The sequence below is a fragment of the Rhamphochromis longiceps genome, linkage group LG2 (genome assembly GCF_057381845.1).
Source record: "Rhamphochromis longiceps isolate RC_006_pf linkage group LG2, R_longiceps_female_GT1.1, whole genome shotgun sequence".
NCBI classification, from domain to species: domain Eukaryota; kingdom Metazoa; phylum Chordata; class Actinopteri; order Cichliformes; family Cichlidae; genus Rhamphochromis; species Rhamphochromis longiceps.
In genome coordinates, this window is record NC_140558.1 from 3,991,913 (window position 1) to 4,013,333 (window position 21,421).

General features: G+C 38.2%; 1 protein-coding gene and 1 pseudogene across 2 annotated transcripts; both read right to left on the minus strand.

Moving 5' to 3' along the window:
- Window positions 1-6,974: 6,974 nt before the first annotated feature.
- On the minus strand, window positions 6,975-8,444 carry LOC146676806 (signal-regulatory protein beta-2-like). The gene is made up of 4 exons (XM_085383756.1): window positions 8,402-8,444; window positions 7,963-8,292; window positions 7,377-7,718; window positions 6,975-7,192 (listed from the first exon to the last, which is right to left on the minus strand). Exons 1-4 carry the CDS (start codon window positions 8,442-8,444, stop codon window positions 6,975-6,977), a joined length of 933 nt encoding a protein of 310 aa, XP_085239882.1.
- A 2,423-nt stretch (window positions 8,445-10,867) lies between these two features.
- Window positions 10,868-13,142, minus strand: LOC146676807 (signal-regulatory protein beta-2-like; annotated as a pseudogene). Its single transcript, XR_014912888.1, has 5 exons — window positions 13,100-13,142; window positions 12,685-13,012; window positions 12,068-12,414; window positions 11,834-11,956; window positions 10,868-11,756 (listed from the first exon to the last, which is right to left on the minus strand). The product of XR_014912888.1 is annotated as a signal-regulatory protein beta-2-like (transcript).
- Between the last annotated feature and the right edge of the window lie 8,279 nt (window positions 13,143-21,421).

A 21,421-nucleotide genomic window follows, 5' to 3' on the forward strand; every position in this document is an offset into this window, starting at 1 on the left:
GTTGAAAAACTGTCTAAATTCTTTTGTCTGTGATAAAATGATCAGTGTTGTTGCTCTACCAGGTGTAACAAGTAAGTTTAACATCCAGGCATCCATGAAAACAGAATTTATGAAATTTAACGGAGTTAGAAGTTAGCAGGGAGTTAGCTTGCTAGTTTCCATCTAAATTTAATATACCATGTTCTGAGTGAGGGATTTCTGAAACAAATTAAGACATACTATCACTTCCAACATAGCTGAAGACAGAAAACTAAACAATAGTGACGTTTGGCCAGCTAGTATATGATGATGTGCTAACTGATCGCTAGTGACACAGCTATGTTAGCGTAATATAAACAATGAAGCTGGAGGATGAACGCTAAGTTTTTTCACTCAATAAAAGTTAAAGTGAGGTTAAAGTGTGGTTAGGTATGCAATCGGATGGCAGGATGCTGTAAACGGACCAAACTTCAGTCAGGAGAACAACAGCAATATAAGGTTAGTCATTAATATACTGCTGCATGGGCTGGGCTGTAGCTACATTGTGAGGCTTTAAAAACTGAGCATTAAAATGAATAGCGGTAATAAAAACAGAGAGAGGCCGACAGTAATGACCTGCTGTTTTCAGGGGCTTGTTGAGATTAAATAGACATACAAAGCATTAAAACATGTTAAAAGCACAACAGCCTTATTAAACAAAGAGTAGTTTGGGCCCGGAAGCAGGATTCATCTCGTCATCACTTAAAGACCAGATAACCTGTAAGACAGCTCCAGATTCTCGAGAATCCCCAAAGAAGGAGGAAATCTGATGGAAAAAAGTGTTAATTGCACGTTCATTTCAATTGATGTACCACAAATAGGTTTTTCATACATATATGACCCATCAAGAACTGTAGATGTATGATTCCCCCACTCAATAATCGAATAGTATTAATAAAACCCAAGTTGGGTAATGTTTGTACAAAACAGAGGATTTAAGTAAAATTCTCATTTATCAAGTCAGTGTGGCAGTGTACAGAATTTGGTTTTGTTATCTAACTCAATTTTTCTTCAGCACAGCTGCACTTTCTTTACTTTCTTTTTTCCAACTCATGGGTTTAAATTTTAATGAGCACTTCAAATAATGTAGTTTCCTAAGTTTTGATATACGGCTGAGAAAGTTCTTAGATTTAAGGCAGAGAAGGCTGCTAGCTGGCTGCTAGGCTTTAGGTTGAGCTAATTTTAGGTTTAGGTTTAGGTTTTTTGTCCCACTGCATCTGCAAATTTACTGACACACTAGTTATGTTAAACCGAAATAATACGTTTGAAGACACTCAAACTCTCTGTCATCACCATCATGCAATTGTAATTAATTAGATTATTTTTAGGACAAAGAAAGCAGCAACAAGACACTATAAATGATTCACTTGCATCAAATAATTACCAAAATTATGTGTGTGGGTTTCAGGCAAAACTACTCTGGACCTACTGGCAGTAAAAATATAATAAATAACTATAGAAAATCTTTCAATGTGGAGTATTTTGTGTTAGCACTGATGTATTTTTGACCACAAGCCATAATGGTCTGACAGTGTAGTTGTTTATAAAAGGTTGCGCAAAATCACATCATTATTGGTTCAGTTTCAGTCAAAGCTAGAAATCTGAACGTTGTATATCACAGTCCTGCTCACAGCCTACATTTTTAGTCTGCCTCACCACTACTTAGAGAGAGAGAGAGATGAATACAAGCTGGAGTTTTGCTATGCAGTAAACTCGTATCCACTGATACTTTGCTGTGCCCAGCTTCTAATTATTCTAAGATAAATGTAACGAACAACACTGGATATCTTTGTTTAATCTCCCCCCAAAAAAGATTCTTTACATAATCTTTTGCAGCGAAATGCAGAAACAAATACACAGCAGTCGTCACTGACAAACAAATGATGCATGGAAACTTTGCAGCATGCATTTCCGTGGTTGGGCTTTCAAAAAAGGTGTGAGTACAAAGGGGCTTTTCTTCCTGTCTCGCTCTCGACCATCTCAGGAAGCTGGTCTTGAAGCACTGTTTTATCAGTTTTTTAAAAAGCGTGCAGAATGACGTTATATAACCGTTACAAGTATTATCCATACCAAAACAGCACAGAAAAGTAGTTAAAGGAGAAACAAAAAGTGCACATGATCACCTTCTCAGCTACACTGACCACTTTTATCACACTTATTTGTGGTTCTTCATAGCTGTTGATGGAAGAGAGGAGGTGTCAATCACTCCCCCTACCCCAACTGGGCCTCTTTGTCAATGTCTTAAAATGTTTGCTTCATTGCTGACTGTAGGTATGAAGCTTTGGTATAGTGTGTTGTCACACACCTCACTTAGCACCGAGGTGGGCATGTGGCTTGACAAAACTAATGATGAACAAATCAATAAGTATACATTTAAAAAATCCGTTGTTTAGCTAAAACGAATCTCCTGAAGCCTTCCTGTAGCTCCTCTCTCACTTCATATCCTGTTTAAGCTCACAGTGAGGCCTGTTCTGAAGAAACGCCTTCAGTGGTCGGTCAAAGGGCGGAGAAATGGCGTACCGCAGCATTTGTTTGTAACAGTAGTTGTTGCATGTGCCTCTGCTTGTTATTCTCATGAAAGAAATGTAGAGAACTTTTGGAAAGTGCGATGAACCCTAAAACAAATAAATATTTTAAAACATTTTTGACAAAGAGATTAATTGTTTTAATGACATAAAATGCCATGTGTCGACTTACAGCTGTGGAAAGCTGTGGTGGATATATATGCAATGCTTCACCCAAACCAACTCCTAAATCAAATAAATTACTATCCATCATGGATCATTTAACCACCCTCTGAACCACTTACTGGACAGGCATTAATTTCTCAAATAGACTGATTCAGTTCTGCACCCCAAGGACAGAAACAGGGCAACTTACTTAAGCACAAGTACCAGCCTACAGATTCAACAAAGTCATTGCAGTCACATTTTAAATGCTCTGCACTCGCTTCAGAACACCATTCTTACGCAAAGAACATAAACCTGGAGGTGATAAGAAATTTTTGACTGAAGTGGGGATGCATGTTTGAATAAATCTATAAATGCAAAGAGCTGAGACTTGGATAAAAGACAGTACAGATTCAGTCAGACTAGGCTGTGTCCAGCCTAGTGCAAAATATAATTTAAAAAGTAGCAATTAAAGTATTAAATTATTAAATCTCCTACATGTCCATTTTCTAATCTCTTTTTTTTCCTTTGATTGTTGCTTTTTGTTTTTTGTACACACACTACTTGCACCTGAAACCCACAGAGATAACTATAGACAGACTTGATGCATGACAACTTAGTCATTGCTGTGGTTGAGCTTTCAAACAGAGGAGTGAATACAAAGGGGTTTTCTCTCTGTGTCTCTGTTTTAATCTCAAGCAGTTGGTCTTGCACCAGTGTCTTATCTATTTTAGGACACTGAAATAACACTATATTATTACCACGAATCATATTTAAATTAGAACAGTCTAGAGAAGCTGTTGAAGGACATCTGAGAAAAGGACACACACTCAGACCTGTTCAGTCATGCTGGGACTAGTTTTACTTTACTTTGGGGTTTTTTCCTATGTAGTTGCGAAGAAATGGAGGAGGTGCTGATAATTCACTCACTCTTTTTTCTTTCTTGTTTTAATAATAGCAGCGTTTCACAGCATTGTGCAGGAGGTTTGACATCCTCAAAGAAATAAATTCCAGTGTGCATCATTTAGTACAGTTGTGGACTTTCACCCTGTCAAAATTAAAATGATCTACAATGTGCAACATTACTACAGCATGAACAAAAAAAACGGAACAATACACTACAAAATTGCAAAACTATGCTGTTTACTTAGTGTTTTAACCTTAAGAGAGCAGCATTTGTCTCTTTATAAAGGTTTAAAAAAGCCCACTCAAGTGTCTTGTAGCTCTTCACTTGCTTTATATTTGATGAGCGCTCATAGTGTGGTCTGTTCTGAGTCAACAGCTTCTGTGGTCAGCCATAGAATGGAGAAATGGTACCTAACCTAACCTTGGTCTGAAAGTAAAGATGTTATGTGCTGCTTTGCTCGTTGCTCTTGACATGCAGAACAGCATTCACTGAAACCACAAGTGAAAAGCTGAAAAGAACATATTCAGACTCCTAAACACACGTTTAGTCCTTAACATTAATAATAGTTAGTAGCTGAGACGTCTGTCTTGCTCTGGAGTTTTGTGCTACTCCTGCTAAAATAACCTTTTTGAGTGTAAGCCTTTAGCCATTACTTTGCGTTTGTCATTGGCACATAAAAAGATAAAAAGAACACTTTTTAAACAAAAACCTTTGCAGTTCATCCTGTGTTTTCTCTATATTTATACCAGTTGCTAAAATGACAAAGCTCTGCCTCAGTGACTCAATACTTCCTTCCTAACAAGCTTACAGACAAGGCCTCACTCCTGCCCTCACAGAGATCTGGGTCAGAGTTCATGTTCACTTTGCTGTCTATGTGGAAAGGTCAGGTGTTCAAATCCTTTCATTACCCAGGCTATTTTTTCTCATTCATTATATTAATTAGGTTTACATTTGATTATACTTTGACTTGAATTAAACCTGATTAATGATTAGCAGAATCACATACAAATGAACGCTGATGTAACACTCTTTATCACTTTATTATTATTGGTTTACTACTTTTTAAGTCCTTTTATCCCTCTTTTGAATGGAGATGAGTCAACCAGGGGATCTTAATCTCTCTGACATGGAAGAAGACATGTATCAAGCTTAACAGTGAAGAGTAAAATGTCGCCATTTCTAGATGACTTTTAGTAAGATCGCACTGCCTAGAACATAGCTCTCTCTCTTATGTTTTTGTTTTTTTAGTGAACATAAGTGCCTCCAATCATGTTGGACATGTCAACTCTGGACCAAGCCAGCAATTTGGTAAATATGGCTATTGGGTATTAGGATATTTCCTGAAAAGGGAAGCAAAGCAAATATTTCTGACTCCTGCATTATTCCCAGTTAAATACAATCTGAAATGCCTGTGATTTCAGACTGTGAACTACGTAGGAGTGGGAGTTTAAGTGTTAATTTGGGGCGGGTGTAGCTCGGGAGGTAGAGCAGGTCATCTACTAATCAGAAGGTTTGTGGTTTGTGTCACATATCCTTGGACAAGATGCTAACCCCTCGTTGCAGCCAATGCATATGTCATGTGTGTGAATGTTAGACAGAAAGAACTTGTTTAGAAAAATCATAGAAAAAAAATATTTGGGTGAATGAGAGAAGTTGTATAAAGAGCTTTGAGTACTTAGAGTAGAAAAGTGGTTTATAAGAACCAATGCATTTACCATTGCTTCTGTTGTGGAAGTTTTCCATTTAAATGAAGCCTGCAGACGAGCGGTGAGCGGTAGCTAACATTCTTTAATCAAACACACAAAGAACAGACAACCAAGCTTGATGAAGTCCCTGCATGACCGCGGGACAGACGGTCAGCAGAGTCTCCCTGAGTCTAGCATGGCTCTCAGTTAAATACCTTCTCCAGGAACAAAAGGCAGTACACAGCTGTTTCACACCTTAAGGTTCACACTCCCTTGCTACCTTCCAGAGTCCTCGAAGAGACAAAAGTTTCTTCCTGTGGAGTTGTCTGCTTCCTCACAACTTCCTTACTACACCCCCACCATTTGTCTTACTGTATGAGTGTGAGACTTGTTAAAATCCAGTGGCACCAAGGCATCATACAATAAAATAATGTGATTAATACATAAGTAAAAGAAATTCCTATACACTTCACAAGGACAGAAAGTCACCACCAGACCATGTGGACGCTGTTAGATTGGACTTTCACAACTCTCAGTGTAAGCCACCTGTACTGCTTTCACTCATGTTGGTGCAATGAAACAAACAGTAACTGAACTAAATGCATTTTACTTTGATTCACTGCACCAACATACATGTCATTACTTAGATGTGTTCACCAAATGTCCCCTTACAAACATACTATGCCACTTATATGGAACAAAAAAAGAAAGGATATTTTATTACAACAAGATGCATGAATGATGCAGAAAACGTCCTTTTAACTGCTCACTGTTGCACATTTCATTGTCTTTTGTACAGATGAAAATAGCTGTTCGCTTTGTATAATGTTAAATCTACAGACTTGTATGACATGTGAGTCACCTGGCTGAATCCATCCATATTGTTCAATAAATCTGAAGCTTTTTTAACGGCGGGACATGAGACAGGAAGTAAGAAAACATGACAGAGAAAAGCAACAATCAGACCACAAATGATCACACCACGATAGGAATGTTAATCTTTTCAGTTCTTAGGTGTATATCGACACATAATAAAAATAAAATAAAATAAAACATCCCCAGCAGGTTTCATAATGATCTAAATGCAACTTCAGATGAACGACAAAACATTACATTGTATCATATTTATGTTACAAAAATTAAGCTAAAATGCAGAATAAAAGACTTTGAATCCTTCCATAGGATATATTAGGAAAAGTAGAAGCAGGTACTGAAATTGATCTTAAGCAAGTTTGCTACCTCTATAAAACCAAAGACCATTGAATTTAAAGAGGGTATACTTTGTTACTATAGCTGTATGCAGAAGTAAACATTTTCATCATCAAGATGCATTTACTATAAAACACATTTAAACTCTAATATATATATAGAAAAACAGCAAAAACCCTACTATGTCTAAGCAAACATCAATTAGGTAATTTCATATCAAATACTGGTAAATATGCCTAACCGAAGACAAACGCCTCGGCAGCTGTATAGATCTGCTCCTTCTTCATAGGTTTTGCATACTTTTTTGTGCATCCATCAGCTTTCATTGTGGTAAAAACAACAACAGAAAACATCCATCTGTCCTTATTCTGGGAAAACAGAGTAAATATAATGTATTAGAAATCTCAAAATATTAGAAAAAACAAAAAGCTCAAAAAGTTCTTTACCTCTTGTTTCTTCTGATCAGTAAAACATTTCCTCTGGATATCAGCTTGAATATAGAAGATACAGGTAACAATTAATATAAATGTAAGATTTATGTGGTTCTTTTTCATAGAGAACAATGCAATTTGAATTACCTCTGCAGTGATCACTGTTTTTCTTGATCATCCAAATGAGAGCAACTATAACAATCAGACTTATAGCCAAGACAGTGCACAGTAGAAAAATTGTGCTGCTGGCCGTCTGTGACCACACTCTGGTTTCTGAAACAATATTAAAAGTAAAAACTCAAGTTATGTTGGACAAACACTAAATTGTGTTTAATATCACCTTCAGATTAGATTACTGTTAATGTAAAACCAAAGTGAGTCAATATTTAATATTCAAACTATAGACTGATGTTCTGGACTGGAGAATATTATCATTCATTAATGTGATCACAGGTACCTCGACTGTCCAGTTTTGTTCCATTTCCAAATAATATTTCTCCACATGTGGCCACAGCACAGTAGTAAGTCCCAGAATCAGAGGAGCTGATGTTCTTAGACAAGCGATAAACACAACTCTGCTCAGTCTCAGATCTTTTCTCACATTCATGATGTCTGTTTCCAGCGGTGTATATGATGCCAGGATGAGATGTATTTGCTTCCCTGAACCAGAACACATTGTGACCTCCTGGACATGTCTTTCTGTTAGAGCTGGAGAGGACTGAACACCGAAGAGTCACAGAGTCTCCTGGATGGACTTTCTCCTTAACAAAAGTGTAGTTTGATGTTTTCTGGGTGTTTCCTGATTAATAAAAATGTGTTAACAAAGCACATTGTGAAGGATTCATGTACTGCATCTATAAAATGTGTCTTTAAAATGAATTAGATGCAAATTAAATGTAAATTAAAATACATTTGTATGAGTATATTAACTGTTTTCTGATCATGCTTTTGACAATTAATAAGCTGTTGTTATAATTTATACTTTACAATTTTACAGACTGAAGCATGTGGCAAAACTCCATGAAAGAAGCGCACATCATTACCTTTTACTAACAAATACGTCCCGGTCCATTCAGTATTCCTACGCCATTCTGTGAATCCACAGTGATAGATTCCCTCGTCCTCTTGATTTGTCTTCAAAATGGTCAGGTTGGTAAAGTGTTTATTGTGATTTACCTTGAATCTAGAGTTATTAAACTCAGGTGCAAAGTCAGGTGTTGCAGATTCCCTTATTGTCCAAATTACTTTCAGAGTGTCCCCGGCACGCTGCTTGTACCAGTGGACTTCTTTACGAATGGTCTCAATCACAGGCAGTTGACATGGGATGGTTACAGTTTCCCCAAGTTGAACTGAAGTTACTGGAACAAGTGTATCTAATTTCATAGAAAACACACAGAAATCTAAAACATTAATTCACAATGACACAGGAAAACCACCAAGCAAACAGCATGTATTCAAAACGAAATCAGAAAAAGCACTTACATCCTTGATGGAGAAGAAGGAGCGTAACCCATAACACGATCATCTTGACATGTCTTTTGTTATGGACTTGTAGGTATCTCACTGTTTGTAGGAGGTACTTGGACCTTTTATGTCAAACTGTTACACCGATCTGATTGGCTGATTGGTTATCACAGAATATATAGATCAGAATCAGAGAATGAAGTGAACTTCCTGTCACTTTGTTTCATCCAGGTCTTTTAGGAGTAAAGCGTCTGTTGCTTAGCCATTTCGTCACTCATTTTAAGTATAATACAAGGCATTTTTAAAGTTTTTCCAGCAAGTTCTCCAATGATTAATTTGTCATTTGTTTCTACCTTCTGGCAATAATTCATTTCAGAATTTCTAAATAGACTTCTTGAGCTTCTTTCTACTTTAAAATGTTTAAAATGTTTATAATGTAGGTATGTAAGTGGATTCAAGTCCTATCTGGGGACATCTTAAAGCTTTGCTTTGACCCAGTACATGTTTTTATTTTCGCTTCCTGCCTGGTTAGGTTTAGGCAGTAAAACTAGGTTAGGTTCTGCATCTGAACAGACCATTTTACACCACTAAAATGTTTTAGAAAGCTGTTTCTTATGTTAGCTGAGTTATTGTGCACTACACTATCAAAAAGCAAATGCATTTATTTTTATAGCAGTTATAGGTCCCTTTATCTGGCAGCATGGTGATGTGGTAGTCAGTGCTTTTACCTCACAGCAAGAAGGTTCTAGGTTTGAATTGAGACCGAGGCCTTTCTATGTGGAGTTTGCATGTCCTCTCCGATTACACCTTACTTTCATTGTCTTAGTGGAAGAAAACAGATGGACATATCTTCCCCAGCAAACATTTTGTTCCATTTACAACAAAAAAATAAAGCAAAGTGTCAGATATCCAGTGATATGGCCCACAAATAACTACATTTACCAAATGTTAGGGAAACCTTTTTTAGGCAATTTAAAAAAATAGCTGATGGATCAGATTTTTTGTAGGTCAAGCTCTAATAATGTTATGCTTGCTCCATGCAAGGCTGTATAGCTCCAAGTTTTACGTTATAAGTAGCAACTGCTAAGATTGTGAGTGCCAAAACTGATTAAAGGAGCATTTCCAAAGGAAGTGACAGGTGACAATGTAGAGCAGCGACCATAAAAAATCTATAAAATTTGCATTTCAACATTTCAGGTGGCTGCAGCTGAAATATTTGTTGGTTACATGAAGGTATTGGGTCTAATGTTAATCTCTCGCAAATTCAAGTAGGTGATTACAATGAGATTGAAGAATGCCATTGATTGATATGTGAGAGGGTTACCTAGCTAATCGTAACTCGGATTGTCCCCTAGTATGTTTTCACAAAAAAAAAAAACCAAAACAGCTATGAAAAAGGTGTGATTTTGCACTCTCTTATTATCTTATATATATATTGGTCAGCAAACTCAGTGTTGGTTCCATTTCTGTTTGTCTTCTACATACTTCAAAACAATTCTAGGTCATTTTCCCTATAGACGATCCTGCAGTGCTGTATAACTGACAGCCAGGTGGAGGAATGCCGAACATTAGAGGAATATTTTGGGGTGTGCCTTGAGAGAAATCATCTAATTCTACACAGGGATAAAATCAAAGGATTAATGTTCAACTTGAAAGAGAAGAGTACTATTATAAAGCCCTTGTCATCCTGGAACAGGATGCTGATGTCAGGGAGGAGTCCTGACCTGAATGTCCACTTCAACAACAAACTGAACTGGAAGACCAACGGAGAGGGTAAATTTAAAAAAGAAAAAGGTAATGAGTGGACTGCATTTTATGTAATTGTAGGATTTACTGTATCAAAAACCTAAAACTGGTCTGCCTGAAATACTTTGCGACATTTTTCATTTCTGTCGTTTCTGCTTTTTATTGCACTTGATCAAAATATTAAAATACTCGAAATCTTGTCATTTGATCTTTTTCCTTACAAAGGACAGTTACAAACTCTACATTATCAGAGACAACCCACCCAGTCTGCTTGTCAGTTATTTAAGCGGTAAGATACAGTTGCACCAGTAATGGTTGTGGTCACACTCTCTATCCTCTACGCTTACTTCAGAGCGCCACTCTCACTGTGTCACAAAACACACACCGATCTGGAGGTGTCACATAAACACACTGACCTGAAAGCTTCTTCCTCAACAGAGATATATGTGCCAAAGTGACAGAAAACCCAAAAAGCAAATAAAATGCTGCATCTCAAATTCAAGACTTAAATATTTGTACAGACAGTAGAAAGATTTAGGTAATAAAACAAAAATATTTAAGAATCAATCAAGCAAGGCTTTATTCGCCACGTGCAGGTTCCCCTGCAGTGAAATAGGACCCCCGCCCCCCGACCACACACAACACAGACATCACATGGGGATATGGGGATACAGGTCGGAGATCGGTAGCGTTACAGAAAAAAAACCCACTGAAATATACACTACAATGGGAAAGTACAAGAGGAAAAAAGAGACTTCTACTCATGCTGGGCTCCTGGGAGGACAGCATGAAAGTCATTAAAAATCCATGCTGCACAATCATTTCACCCTGGAAAAAGAACAATTCAAAGAAATAATTAAAGCCAGCACTCCTGGCTAAAAAAAATCTTACATTTTTCAAAATCTGTTGAAAAATGTTGGAATATATTGTTAAAGAAAAGCATACCATTACAACTTTGCACTAGTTTCACTTTACCTGATGTTAATGACATAAATTCAAACATATCAGGTTTTCCAGTTGAACTCGCCTTTTCCAGTCACTTTTTATTTTTAACAGAATGGGAAGACAGCAGGGGAATGATGCGAGCATCCATGTGGTATGCACTTTAACTACTTTGACTTTTCAGTCATGGTGTAATCAGCTTCAGTAATGTCTGTTTTGCACTGATTTCTTAAGTACTGGTTTCAATATAGACTTAAATGAAATGAGAAAAAAGAAATAAAAACTCATCATAAGACTGCACTAGAAATGTTGCAGTATGCATGCGGTCACATTTTTATAGATAGAGGTATAGAACAACAACACATTATAGCTCATTCGCTTTAAGCAAATATCCACAATGTTATATGACATAAAGGGATGATGGGGTGGTAAACAGATCTAATCCAGTCCAAAAGCCTTGACAGCCATGTAGATCTGCTGCCGCTTCACTGCATCCTGTCTTTTGTATTTGTCAGCCTTCATCATCGTAAACACAACAGCAGAAAACATCAATGTGTCCTTTTTCTGGGAAAATACAATACAAAAATATTATAAACATTAAAACTTGAAAATCTAACACACTCTACCATTAGGTACTTTACCTGTTGGCTTTTCAAATCACCAACGTTTTATTCCAGGACAGCATCTTGAATATAGGACATATAAGTAATTAATGCAAATGTAAGATTCATAACATCTAGAACCCTGAATAACTCCAATTACCTTTGCAATAATCACTGTTGGTTTTCTTGATTGTGTAAGCGAGGACAGCAATAACAATCAGAACCAGTACAGGACACAGCAGAAAAATAACTGTTGTGGCACTCTGTGACCACATGCTGCACCCTGGGACAATATTAAAAATAAATATATGACAAAATTAAAGTTACACAATCACTTATTTTTCTGATTTTCTAAACAATAGACAGAAAGAGAAGCTGAGAGAGAAACTGGTACCTTGAATGTCCAGTTTAGTTCCTTTTCCATACAATATCTCCCCACATGTGGCCACAGCACAGTAGTAAGTCCCAGCATCAGAGGAGCTGATGTTCTTAGAGAAGCGATACGCACAGCTCTTTTCAGTCTCTGATCTTTTCTCACATTCATGATGTCCGTTTCCATTAGTATAGATAATACTAGGATGAGATCTATGTGATCCTTCTTTGAACCAGAATACCTCAAGACCCCTGGACATGTCTTATTAACTGAGCTGGAGAGAACTGAACATTGGAGAGTCACTGAGTCTCCTAGACGGGTGGTCTTCTCCTGAACAACGGTATAGTTTGATATCCTCTGGGTGTTTCCTTTGGAATATGAAACCGCATTAACAAATGATACTACAAAGAAAATTTGTATATATATATATATATTTCAAATATAACTTTAGCTGTAACATTCAGTCTAACGATTACAATGAATATATTTAGATGCATTTGGATTTATACAGAAATTTGAGAAATATAGATGATGTCCAACTGGGAAAGAAAAATCGTACTTAGAGATAACATTTCTTAACATTTATAAAGTGCATTTATAACATCTTAAAATTGCATGAAAGGAAATCACATTATTACCTTTTACTAACAAATATGTCCCCGTCCATGTAGTATCTTGGAGCCACTCTGTGAACCCACAGTGATAGATTCCCTCATCCTCTTGATTTGTTCTCAAAATCGTCAGGTTGCTAACATTTTTATCATAATCAGCCTCCCATCTTGAGTTATCAAATTCAGGTGCAAACCTAGGTGTTGCAGATTCCTTTAGTGTCCATATTATTTTCAGTGTCTCCAAGACTCTGCTTATACCAGTGGATGTCTCTGCGGCCAGTCTCAGTCTTGGGTAGAACACATGTGAAGGTTACAGGTCCCCCGAGGTGAGCTGTAGTTACTGGAACGAGTGCAGCTAAATAGAAAACGAAAATCTAAAAGTCAGACAAAGCAATGCAGGAAACAGCTTACATGTGTGGGAAAAATTTGTATAAACACTTACATCCTCGATTAACAAAGAGCAGTGCAATCCATAATCTGATCATCTTGTAAAGGCCTTGTGTTATGGACTTAGGTGCTTGACTGACTGTGGGAGGCATTGAAACATGGGCCCTTTATGTCACCCTTCAAATAGATCTGATTGGTTATCTCTGAATACAGATTCAAGAGCTCTCCCTCTTACATTGGTTGCATCCACGTATTTGAAGAGCAAATTAAATGTTTCTCATTCAGTCACTCATTTAAATTATAATCTAATTCATTTTCTATTGAATGTTGTGTTTCATCATTGTTCCATTTCTGCTTGGTTAGCTTTAGCCAGTAAAACCAAGTTAGATGCTGGATTTAAACAGAGCATTTTAAACTTAAAACCCCTCAGAAAGTTCTGTTTTTTATGTTACCTGAGTTACTGTGCGCTGAAGACACAAGCAAAGATTTTATATGCATTTATTCATACAGATGTCAGAGGTTGCTTACTTTACAATTGGTCAATCACATATTGCACAAATTATTCTTTTTGTGAAGTCCCACAGCTAGACTGTATTCTTTGTAATTCTGTGAAAATATGAAAACAAATGCATAGATCTTTTTTTATTAATCATATTAGATCACATAACTCCATCTTACTAATCAGTCTAAAGTCTTCAGATGTTGGGTACTTTGGTGATTAGTACTTCTGCCTGACATGAAATAGGTTTTGGGTTTCAAATATAGGTTGGGGCCTATATCTGCATGCCCTCTCTGGATACTCTTGCTTCATCCTCCAATCCAAAGACATGAATGGTGTTAGGTTAATTGGTCATTCTAAATTCAGTAACACGTGTCAGTGTGATAATGAGTGGTTGTCTCCCTGTCACCCATGTAAAAGGCTGTGTCCCAATTAAGAGACTGCATGCTTTAAGTACGCATTTTAAGTGCGGTTACGTCACCACCACGCGACGACGGCTGTCCCAATTCGAAGTGTACTTCAAATGCATACTCCAAATGCGCCGTCGATTTCCCCAAATATCAAGCGTGGTCCGGTGCACGCTTCGTAGTCCCATATATCCCACAATTCATAGCGCGGCGGTGGGTGTGGATAATTTTGCCGCAAAATACGGCAGAAGGGAGCGGCCGAAGAGGTTGGTTTTTTTTTTCAAAACTTTATTGAAATTATAAAGCGAACAGTCAGTCATTCCAGTTCAATTTGTACAGTAGACATACAAGGCAAATAAGAGTAACAATATACAGTACAATGAAATAAGAAGGATAAATAAATAAAGGATAAAAAAGAAAAAAAGAAAAAAAAGGGGGGGGAATGTGACAGACTTTATAACAACTTTGTATTTGAAAGTTGTGACAGCTCATTCGTTACACATTTCTGAATGAATTTCAATCGAGGATAAACCTTTTATATTGGAAGTTAATTTAAGAGAGTTCGAGTAATATTCAATTTCAATCAAAAACAAATTAAATGATGGGGTTGAGTCTTGAAATTGACATGTATGTATATGGAATTTCCCTAATAAGATGGAGCGGCCGAAGAGTGAACTGTCAAAAGTATTGAATATGACGTCACTTATTTATGTGCGAATGTTTAATAATTAAAGTCAGTCATATATCCACAAACACAACAAGCTGAAAGTCAGTGATATGTGTGTATATATATATATCATAATAATCTGACAATAATATAATATTGGCCATATTATATTTACATTACCACAGTGAGATTGCTTTAGTCTCGTGAACAACATTAACTAATTGTTATTTACTAACTAATCTTAAATGACTGTTCAGCACAGAAATGAAGCCCAACAATCATGTTTTACAGTCCTGTGGTCTCAGCCTCAGATACTCAACTAATCAAAGTGATGTCATGACAAAAATGAATGACTTACAAAACATTTTTCACTTCCGCACTTCTCGTACTTATAGTACGCACCGTACGTAGTACGCGTAGTGCGCGTACTTCAAGCGTGCAGACCCTGAATTGGGACACAGCTAAAAACTGGCAACCTCTCCAGGGTTTACTCCACCACTTGCCCTGTGACAGCCAGCCTCCTGTCACCCTGAAGTAACTAAGTGGAAGAAAACGGATTGATGGATCTTAAAAAGGCTAATTTCATAATCTTGTTTATTTGTAGCAAAATCAAACAGGGTGTTTTTTGTCCATTCTGAGGTGCCTTCTGACCTCAGTTACTCCTCCTGTCTCGGTCACGCCCTTTTCGCCGCCCGATCATCCGTGTTGGTCCATCACTGTCCTGCACAGTGTGAATGCAAAGTTATCAAGGTCAGCATTCTTTCGCTCGGCCTTACTTTTCATTCGGGCTTGGCGGGCGTCTCGTCACAGCTCTGTCAGCTGACGCTGTCTGAGAATTTTCCCCCGTGTAGTGAAACGGGCCTTAGGTTTAGTGCTCTCCGTCTCGGCTGCATGAGATCACATTCCTGCAGCTCTGTTGACATTCTCAGGTCGTTGTTGTGGGTCCAGCTGTTGCAGCATTTGGTCAGTGTCACGTATGGGGGAGAGCAGGAGTCCAGTCAGCCTCGGCTTTCAGGGCCGGCAAAGCAGCCTGTAATTAAATATGTATAGAAAAAACAGAAACAAACAAAAAACAAAAACAAGAACAAACGAACAGGAAAATGATGTTGTGTTGGCTGTGTTATTCAGAGGGGAGACAACGGGGCCAGGCCCTGTGTCAGCCTTCTCTCCCCCTTTTTTTGTTTTTTCTCTCCCGATATAATCAACTCCTAACCCACCAAGTTGACAGGACAACATGCACCTGTTAAAATTCTTAAGATCATGTTTAAAAGCCCAAAAGGAAATTTTCTTTCATTCAGTAATCACTTGTATCAATCAATCAGCAGAAAACATGTCACAATTTGAATCTTTTAACCCCTAAATTTGTCATTTCTTCACTGGTTGGTCAGACCAGTGTCTTTTTTTTTAAGTTAAATTGTTGTCCTGCAACCCAGAGAGTTTATTTGTCAGTAATGTATTTATCCTTTAACAACAGATGTATGTTTAGTTTCGCTGCTTTAGCCTTGCTGGAAAATCTTCACGTGTTCATGAGTGTAAGCTGTTTCTTCATTGCGTGTATGTGCATTTGTAGGCAAGCAGGTTAATTTTATCTTTTCTCAAACTAGGCGTTACCTTAAAAGGAGCCTTTCTCTCAGATTTCTCTGCTTGTGTGTTTTTGTTTCACCTTTTTGTTGTGATGCTCCGGACGCCTTCCCAACCTCCACAAGTCCGTTGGCCCCAATTTTATGTGTTAAAACTTCTCTTAATTTCTCCTCTAATTCTCTCCTTGCTGCTGTCTGTTTCACAGCTGCTGATTCGTGCTGGGTGTGGTTCCCATTACCTATAATTTTGCTTCGGCCGCTGTGCTTGTGGGGGCAGTTGGTCCAGGTCCGCAGCTTCCTGTATTAACACACTAAGAGATTTATTTAATTTCATTTTCATCACATGTTAAACAGATAAGCAGGCAACACGCCTACCTTGACAGCGTAAACTGTACGCCAGTCTCCCAACACAGTCCTCTCTGTACTCCTCCATAATTCTCCACTGCACACCTCTTACTATCTCTCCTTTTTATTTTTATTACACCACAGAGTAATACACCCAATTATGCCCGTCTATCTCTATGTGGCTCCAAATTCCCTCTTTATTTTAATTTCACACTCGTCAGGGGACAGGCACACAACAATTTCAACCACTGAAACGAGGAATTTAACCTTTTTATTTCTTTACTAATCTAGACTCAACCTTTGTTCGCAAAATGTGTCTTGTTCTAGTCCGGAATAAATGTGAACCCGCGATTACGCTGCGGTCCCAGTGTTATTCCGTAGCTATGCGGGGGCCCTCACCTCCCCAAGTCACCACCTCGGCATCCGGACGCCGCCGGTCCTGGCCGCGCGTCCACGAACAGGAGGGTCGCCACTCCTAGGGCAAAATTATTTCCACAGGTACACTAGGCATCAACCTTTGATCCTAAAATGTGTCTTTGCTCTAATGTCCTCCTAATCAAACACATCAACCGTCACTGTCACTGTGTTCAGACTTCACACACAGAAACACACTCAGCGCGCGCCTCACACATAGCCAGAGCGCGCCTTACACACACAGCGCGTTACACCATCAGTGAGACACACAGAGAGCGTTCCTCATCAGTGGAAGATTACACAGAAACTTCTGAGCTCAACTGTTAGATCTTCTTAAAGCACACTGCACCATAGACCAAAATACCCCTTTCTCTGCGCTTATGACCGCCACAACGGGGCAAAGTCGCATCATAAAAGTGATGCTTGCATCCCCGAAGTTATACCTGACATCATAAACCAGGTTTTGCTCTATGTACTTAAAATTTTACTTTGTATTATGACCGCAGCCCTTAAAACTCGACTGACGCCACAAACCACCGTCAAACCTCTATCCAATGTACTAAAATTAGCACCAACCACTACTGCACTCCACGGCCGCACCACCTGAACACGGCCGTATCATAAACCAAACCTACGGACGTGTTTCGCTCTCGCGTTGCCAGCGTTCAACTGCACCGTGAAGCCAGCATCTGCTTTTCCTTAAATCAACTTCTATTTCATAGCCGGCAAAAGCCAGGACGTCACTGACACCATAAACAAAATAAACAAACCTCGACTTCAATGTACTGGACTAATGGCCGCGTCTTCAGAAGAAATTCTAACGTATTATTGCTACAGAAGCCAGTATTAGACAAAATTAAATGTGGAAGGTAAAGTGGCTGCAACTAGTCCAACGTAGTATGTTATTAGTATCTCGGTAGAAGCAGTTTACTGCAACTAGTCCAACGTAGTATGTTATTAGTATCTCGGTAGAAGCAGTTTACTTAACACACTGGAATTCAGCCTCAACTTATGTTGTTAGTATCTTGCGCCAAAAACCAGACACCGACAAATTTACTGTGAAAATACATGTAACTCAGTGAACAGATTAATTTGGAAAGCCCAATATGCACATTTGGTATTTATAATACAACAGGCTGTGCTTACCTTTTTATTTTTGGACCGGTCCTCTGTTCACCTCGCCTCACGATCTCACCAAAGGCCAAATCTACACCTCCTCAGCACACCAAAGATCCGGGTCACACGGCACCAAGTTGTTGAAATCTCCCAATTCTTTGAATCTTTGGGCTGAAGGAAGGACAATACTCGGTGTATCAATGCTCAATCAACAATCATTTATTTCCATACAATTCAACAGTCAGAGCATTACAACGTCCGGACGGGAGAGATGCTTGCAGAGGTTCGACAGCATGTCTCAAAATGGTGACGGGTTGCTCAGCTTTTTATAGTCTCTAGTGGCCCCCAGCTAGTCGTAAAAGCCAAAACATCACATTCTTTCTCTGTTACAGCGCCTAAGTTATGACCTCGGCAGTTGTTTCTCTGCTTTCTGTAAGGTGGGGGTGTGGAATGTGGTCTGTCTATCTCCCCTGTCTTAGACACAGAGTCTCCTGCTTACAACCTTCTCTTCATGATTCAACAATTAAGCATGTAACACATTCACAGCAGATCAAGGATACAGAGTGATGCACACTTGTCTAATAAACTAATACGTGAATATGTTCTTTTAACTCAAAAGTATAACGAGAACTAAACTACATACAGCTCACACACTCTATATTAAAGGGTATAATATGATCTACAGCAGTATTCTAATTCAACTACTTTGATTACATATATAAGGTAACATATAATAACAGAATAATATCACACTCTGAAACTCTGTCATACACTTGTTGATGACACTCAACGATCCAGCTTCGACTGAAGCTCAGCTCAGCTGTTAAATAACTCTTCACATGGGGTTGATCGGCAACAGCTAAGTGTCAGTAACTTTCAAGTGTGGCTGGCTTGGCAGTGGGAAACTCCCTGAACCTGACATCTCCATAAAACCGCCGTACCTCCCCCCCCCCACACACACACACACCAGCTCGCACACGGGAAACGAGGGACGGGGACATGGCTGCGGCAGGTCACTCAGCGAGGACTGCAGCCATGACACATCTTACAGATGCTGTAATTTGTAAAGACTAATACCGATAACTCAGACAATATTTTTAAACTGCATTGTCATATTATCTTAGTAAAAACTTGTAAATAGTTAACACATAAATGTTAGGAAAATCTGTTTCTCTAGTCTACAAAAATAATCAGATTTTTAAACCACCCAACAGCAATATGTGTATAATAACGATGAGACAGAAAATAATCCTAACCCGATTTTTAGTAGGGGATCCTCTCCGTTATTCTATTGAGCACATTCCAATTATAAGCAGCAACTACTAAGATTTAGGTTACCAAAGGCAATTAAAGAAGCACATGGGATGACACGACAACGAGCAGAGGAAAACACAGGCTTAAATACACAGAGGAGTAACAAGGGAAGGAGAAACACATGGGGAACACAGCTGGGAGAAATCAAACACAATGAGATGCGGAGGAAGCAAAACTGAATAAATGAACATAAGATATGAGACTACAAAAGGTAAACAGGAAACATGAGACTGGCCCAGAGACATGGACTTGACACTGAGACAAGAAGACATGACAGGGGAGACAGAGATTACAGAGAAGTACAGAACACAGAGATTTTACAGTATAACAAGCTTAATCTCCCCTGCCTGAATGCTTTGCAATTTTTGCTGTTTTATAATGCACTTGACCACGATATTAAGATTACATTTTCAACTTTACTGTCACTTGAACGTTGTCATTGTGCAAAGAACGGTGATGACAAACCCAGCCTGCTTGTCCGTTACTTAAGCAGGAAGAGATGCACTAGTATACAGAGCTGAGGAGGTGGTTGTGGTTACACTCTCCATCCTCTACTCTCACTTCAGAGCACCACTCTCACAGTGCAACATAAACAAACTGACCTGGAAGCTTCTGGTGTAATTGAAACATATGTACTAATGTATGTAGTGATAGAGCAATGTGATGTGAATCATAGGAGAACGTGAATAAACGAGCTGAGACTTCAATCTGTATATCTGTACACACAGTGGAAGATTTAGGTAAATTTACAAAGACAGAAGAAAGAAAATGTTCAATCATTTGAATGACGAAAGAAAAAGAGAAAATATTTAAAGAGCTAGTCTAACTACACTTGCTGCTTGACAATAAGACAGTTCAATCAAGTAATAACCTGCAATTTCCTGAGACAGTCCTGTGTCCAGCCTATGCTTACAAATGTAGAGACAGCTGCAAACAAGAAATGTAACAACTGAAAATATACTTTAAATAATATAAATAAAGACTGAATAAAGGCTCAGACTCTTATGTCTATCATCTCCCATGTTGTAATAAGTATTTTGTTTCTGTGCACAAAACTATTTGTACACGACGGATGCAAAGATGAAGATAAACAGAGTTGATGCACAGAAGCAGCATTGCTGTGTTTGGACTTTTCTTCCTGTTTTCTTTTTGGTTTCAAAGAGCTGGTCTAGTAGCACTTTATGTATTTTTAAAAGAAAAGTGGAACGGCACTATAATAGTAACTACGCTTAGCTTTTACATCAATACAAGGAGCTGTTAGAGCATGTTTGAGGAAGGCACACACAGAGACCTGCTTAGTCATGCTGCAGTTCTTGATCACAGTCTGTGTCTGCAGATATACAACAGTTACAGTTTTTGTGGTTGATTTTCTTTTTTAAAAGACACTTTAAAAAAAAAATAAGCACATTAACGTAGCTGAAATGATCAGTTCTATTTGTTTTTTATAACTAGTCTGTTTAAGTGCCTTAAGGCTCGTCTCGCATTTTATCTAGGGAGAAAGCTCACAGTGATATCTGTTGTGAGTTAACAGATTCAGTGTTTGTTCAAAAGGCAGAGAAATTGGCCATTACAACGTTTGTCTGTCAGTGTATCTGATGAATGTGTCTTTGCTTGCTCTTTTCTTTTGACATGCAAAGGGGCATTCACTACAAGCATAAGACATAAAAAGATAGAATATAAAGACACTTATAGCTCAGATTCTAGTGTTTTTTGCTTGTTTATTTGCTTGTTTTCTTTTCTAAGCAGCAAAAAATTTAACACCGTCTCAGCGACAATTCACACCAGTATCAGTGCTCTATCAAACAGACCTACCTTTGTGGTTTTGGCTACATTTTTTATTGTGCTGCTAAGCAAAGAAGAAGATAACTTTACAAACAATGAATTTATTTATAATTAATATTTACAATAGATTTATACCATTAAGGTTAACAGAAGTGAATAATAAGCAAACTGACCAAGGCTAAATTACAAACACAAAACTCCACGCTCTGGCCAGAAGAAAAGTAGCGCTAAGCTATAAGTTGAAACAAAACTA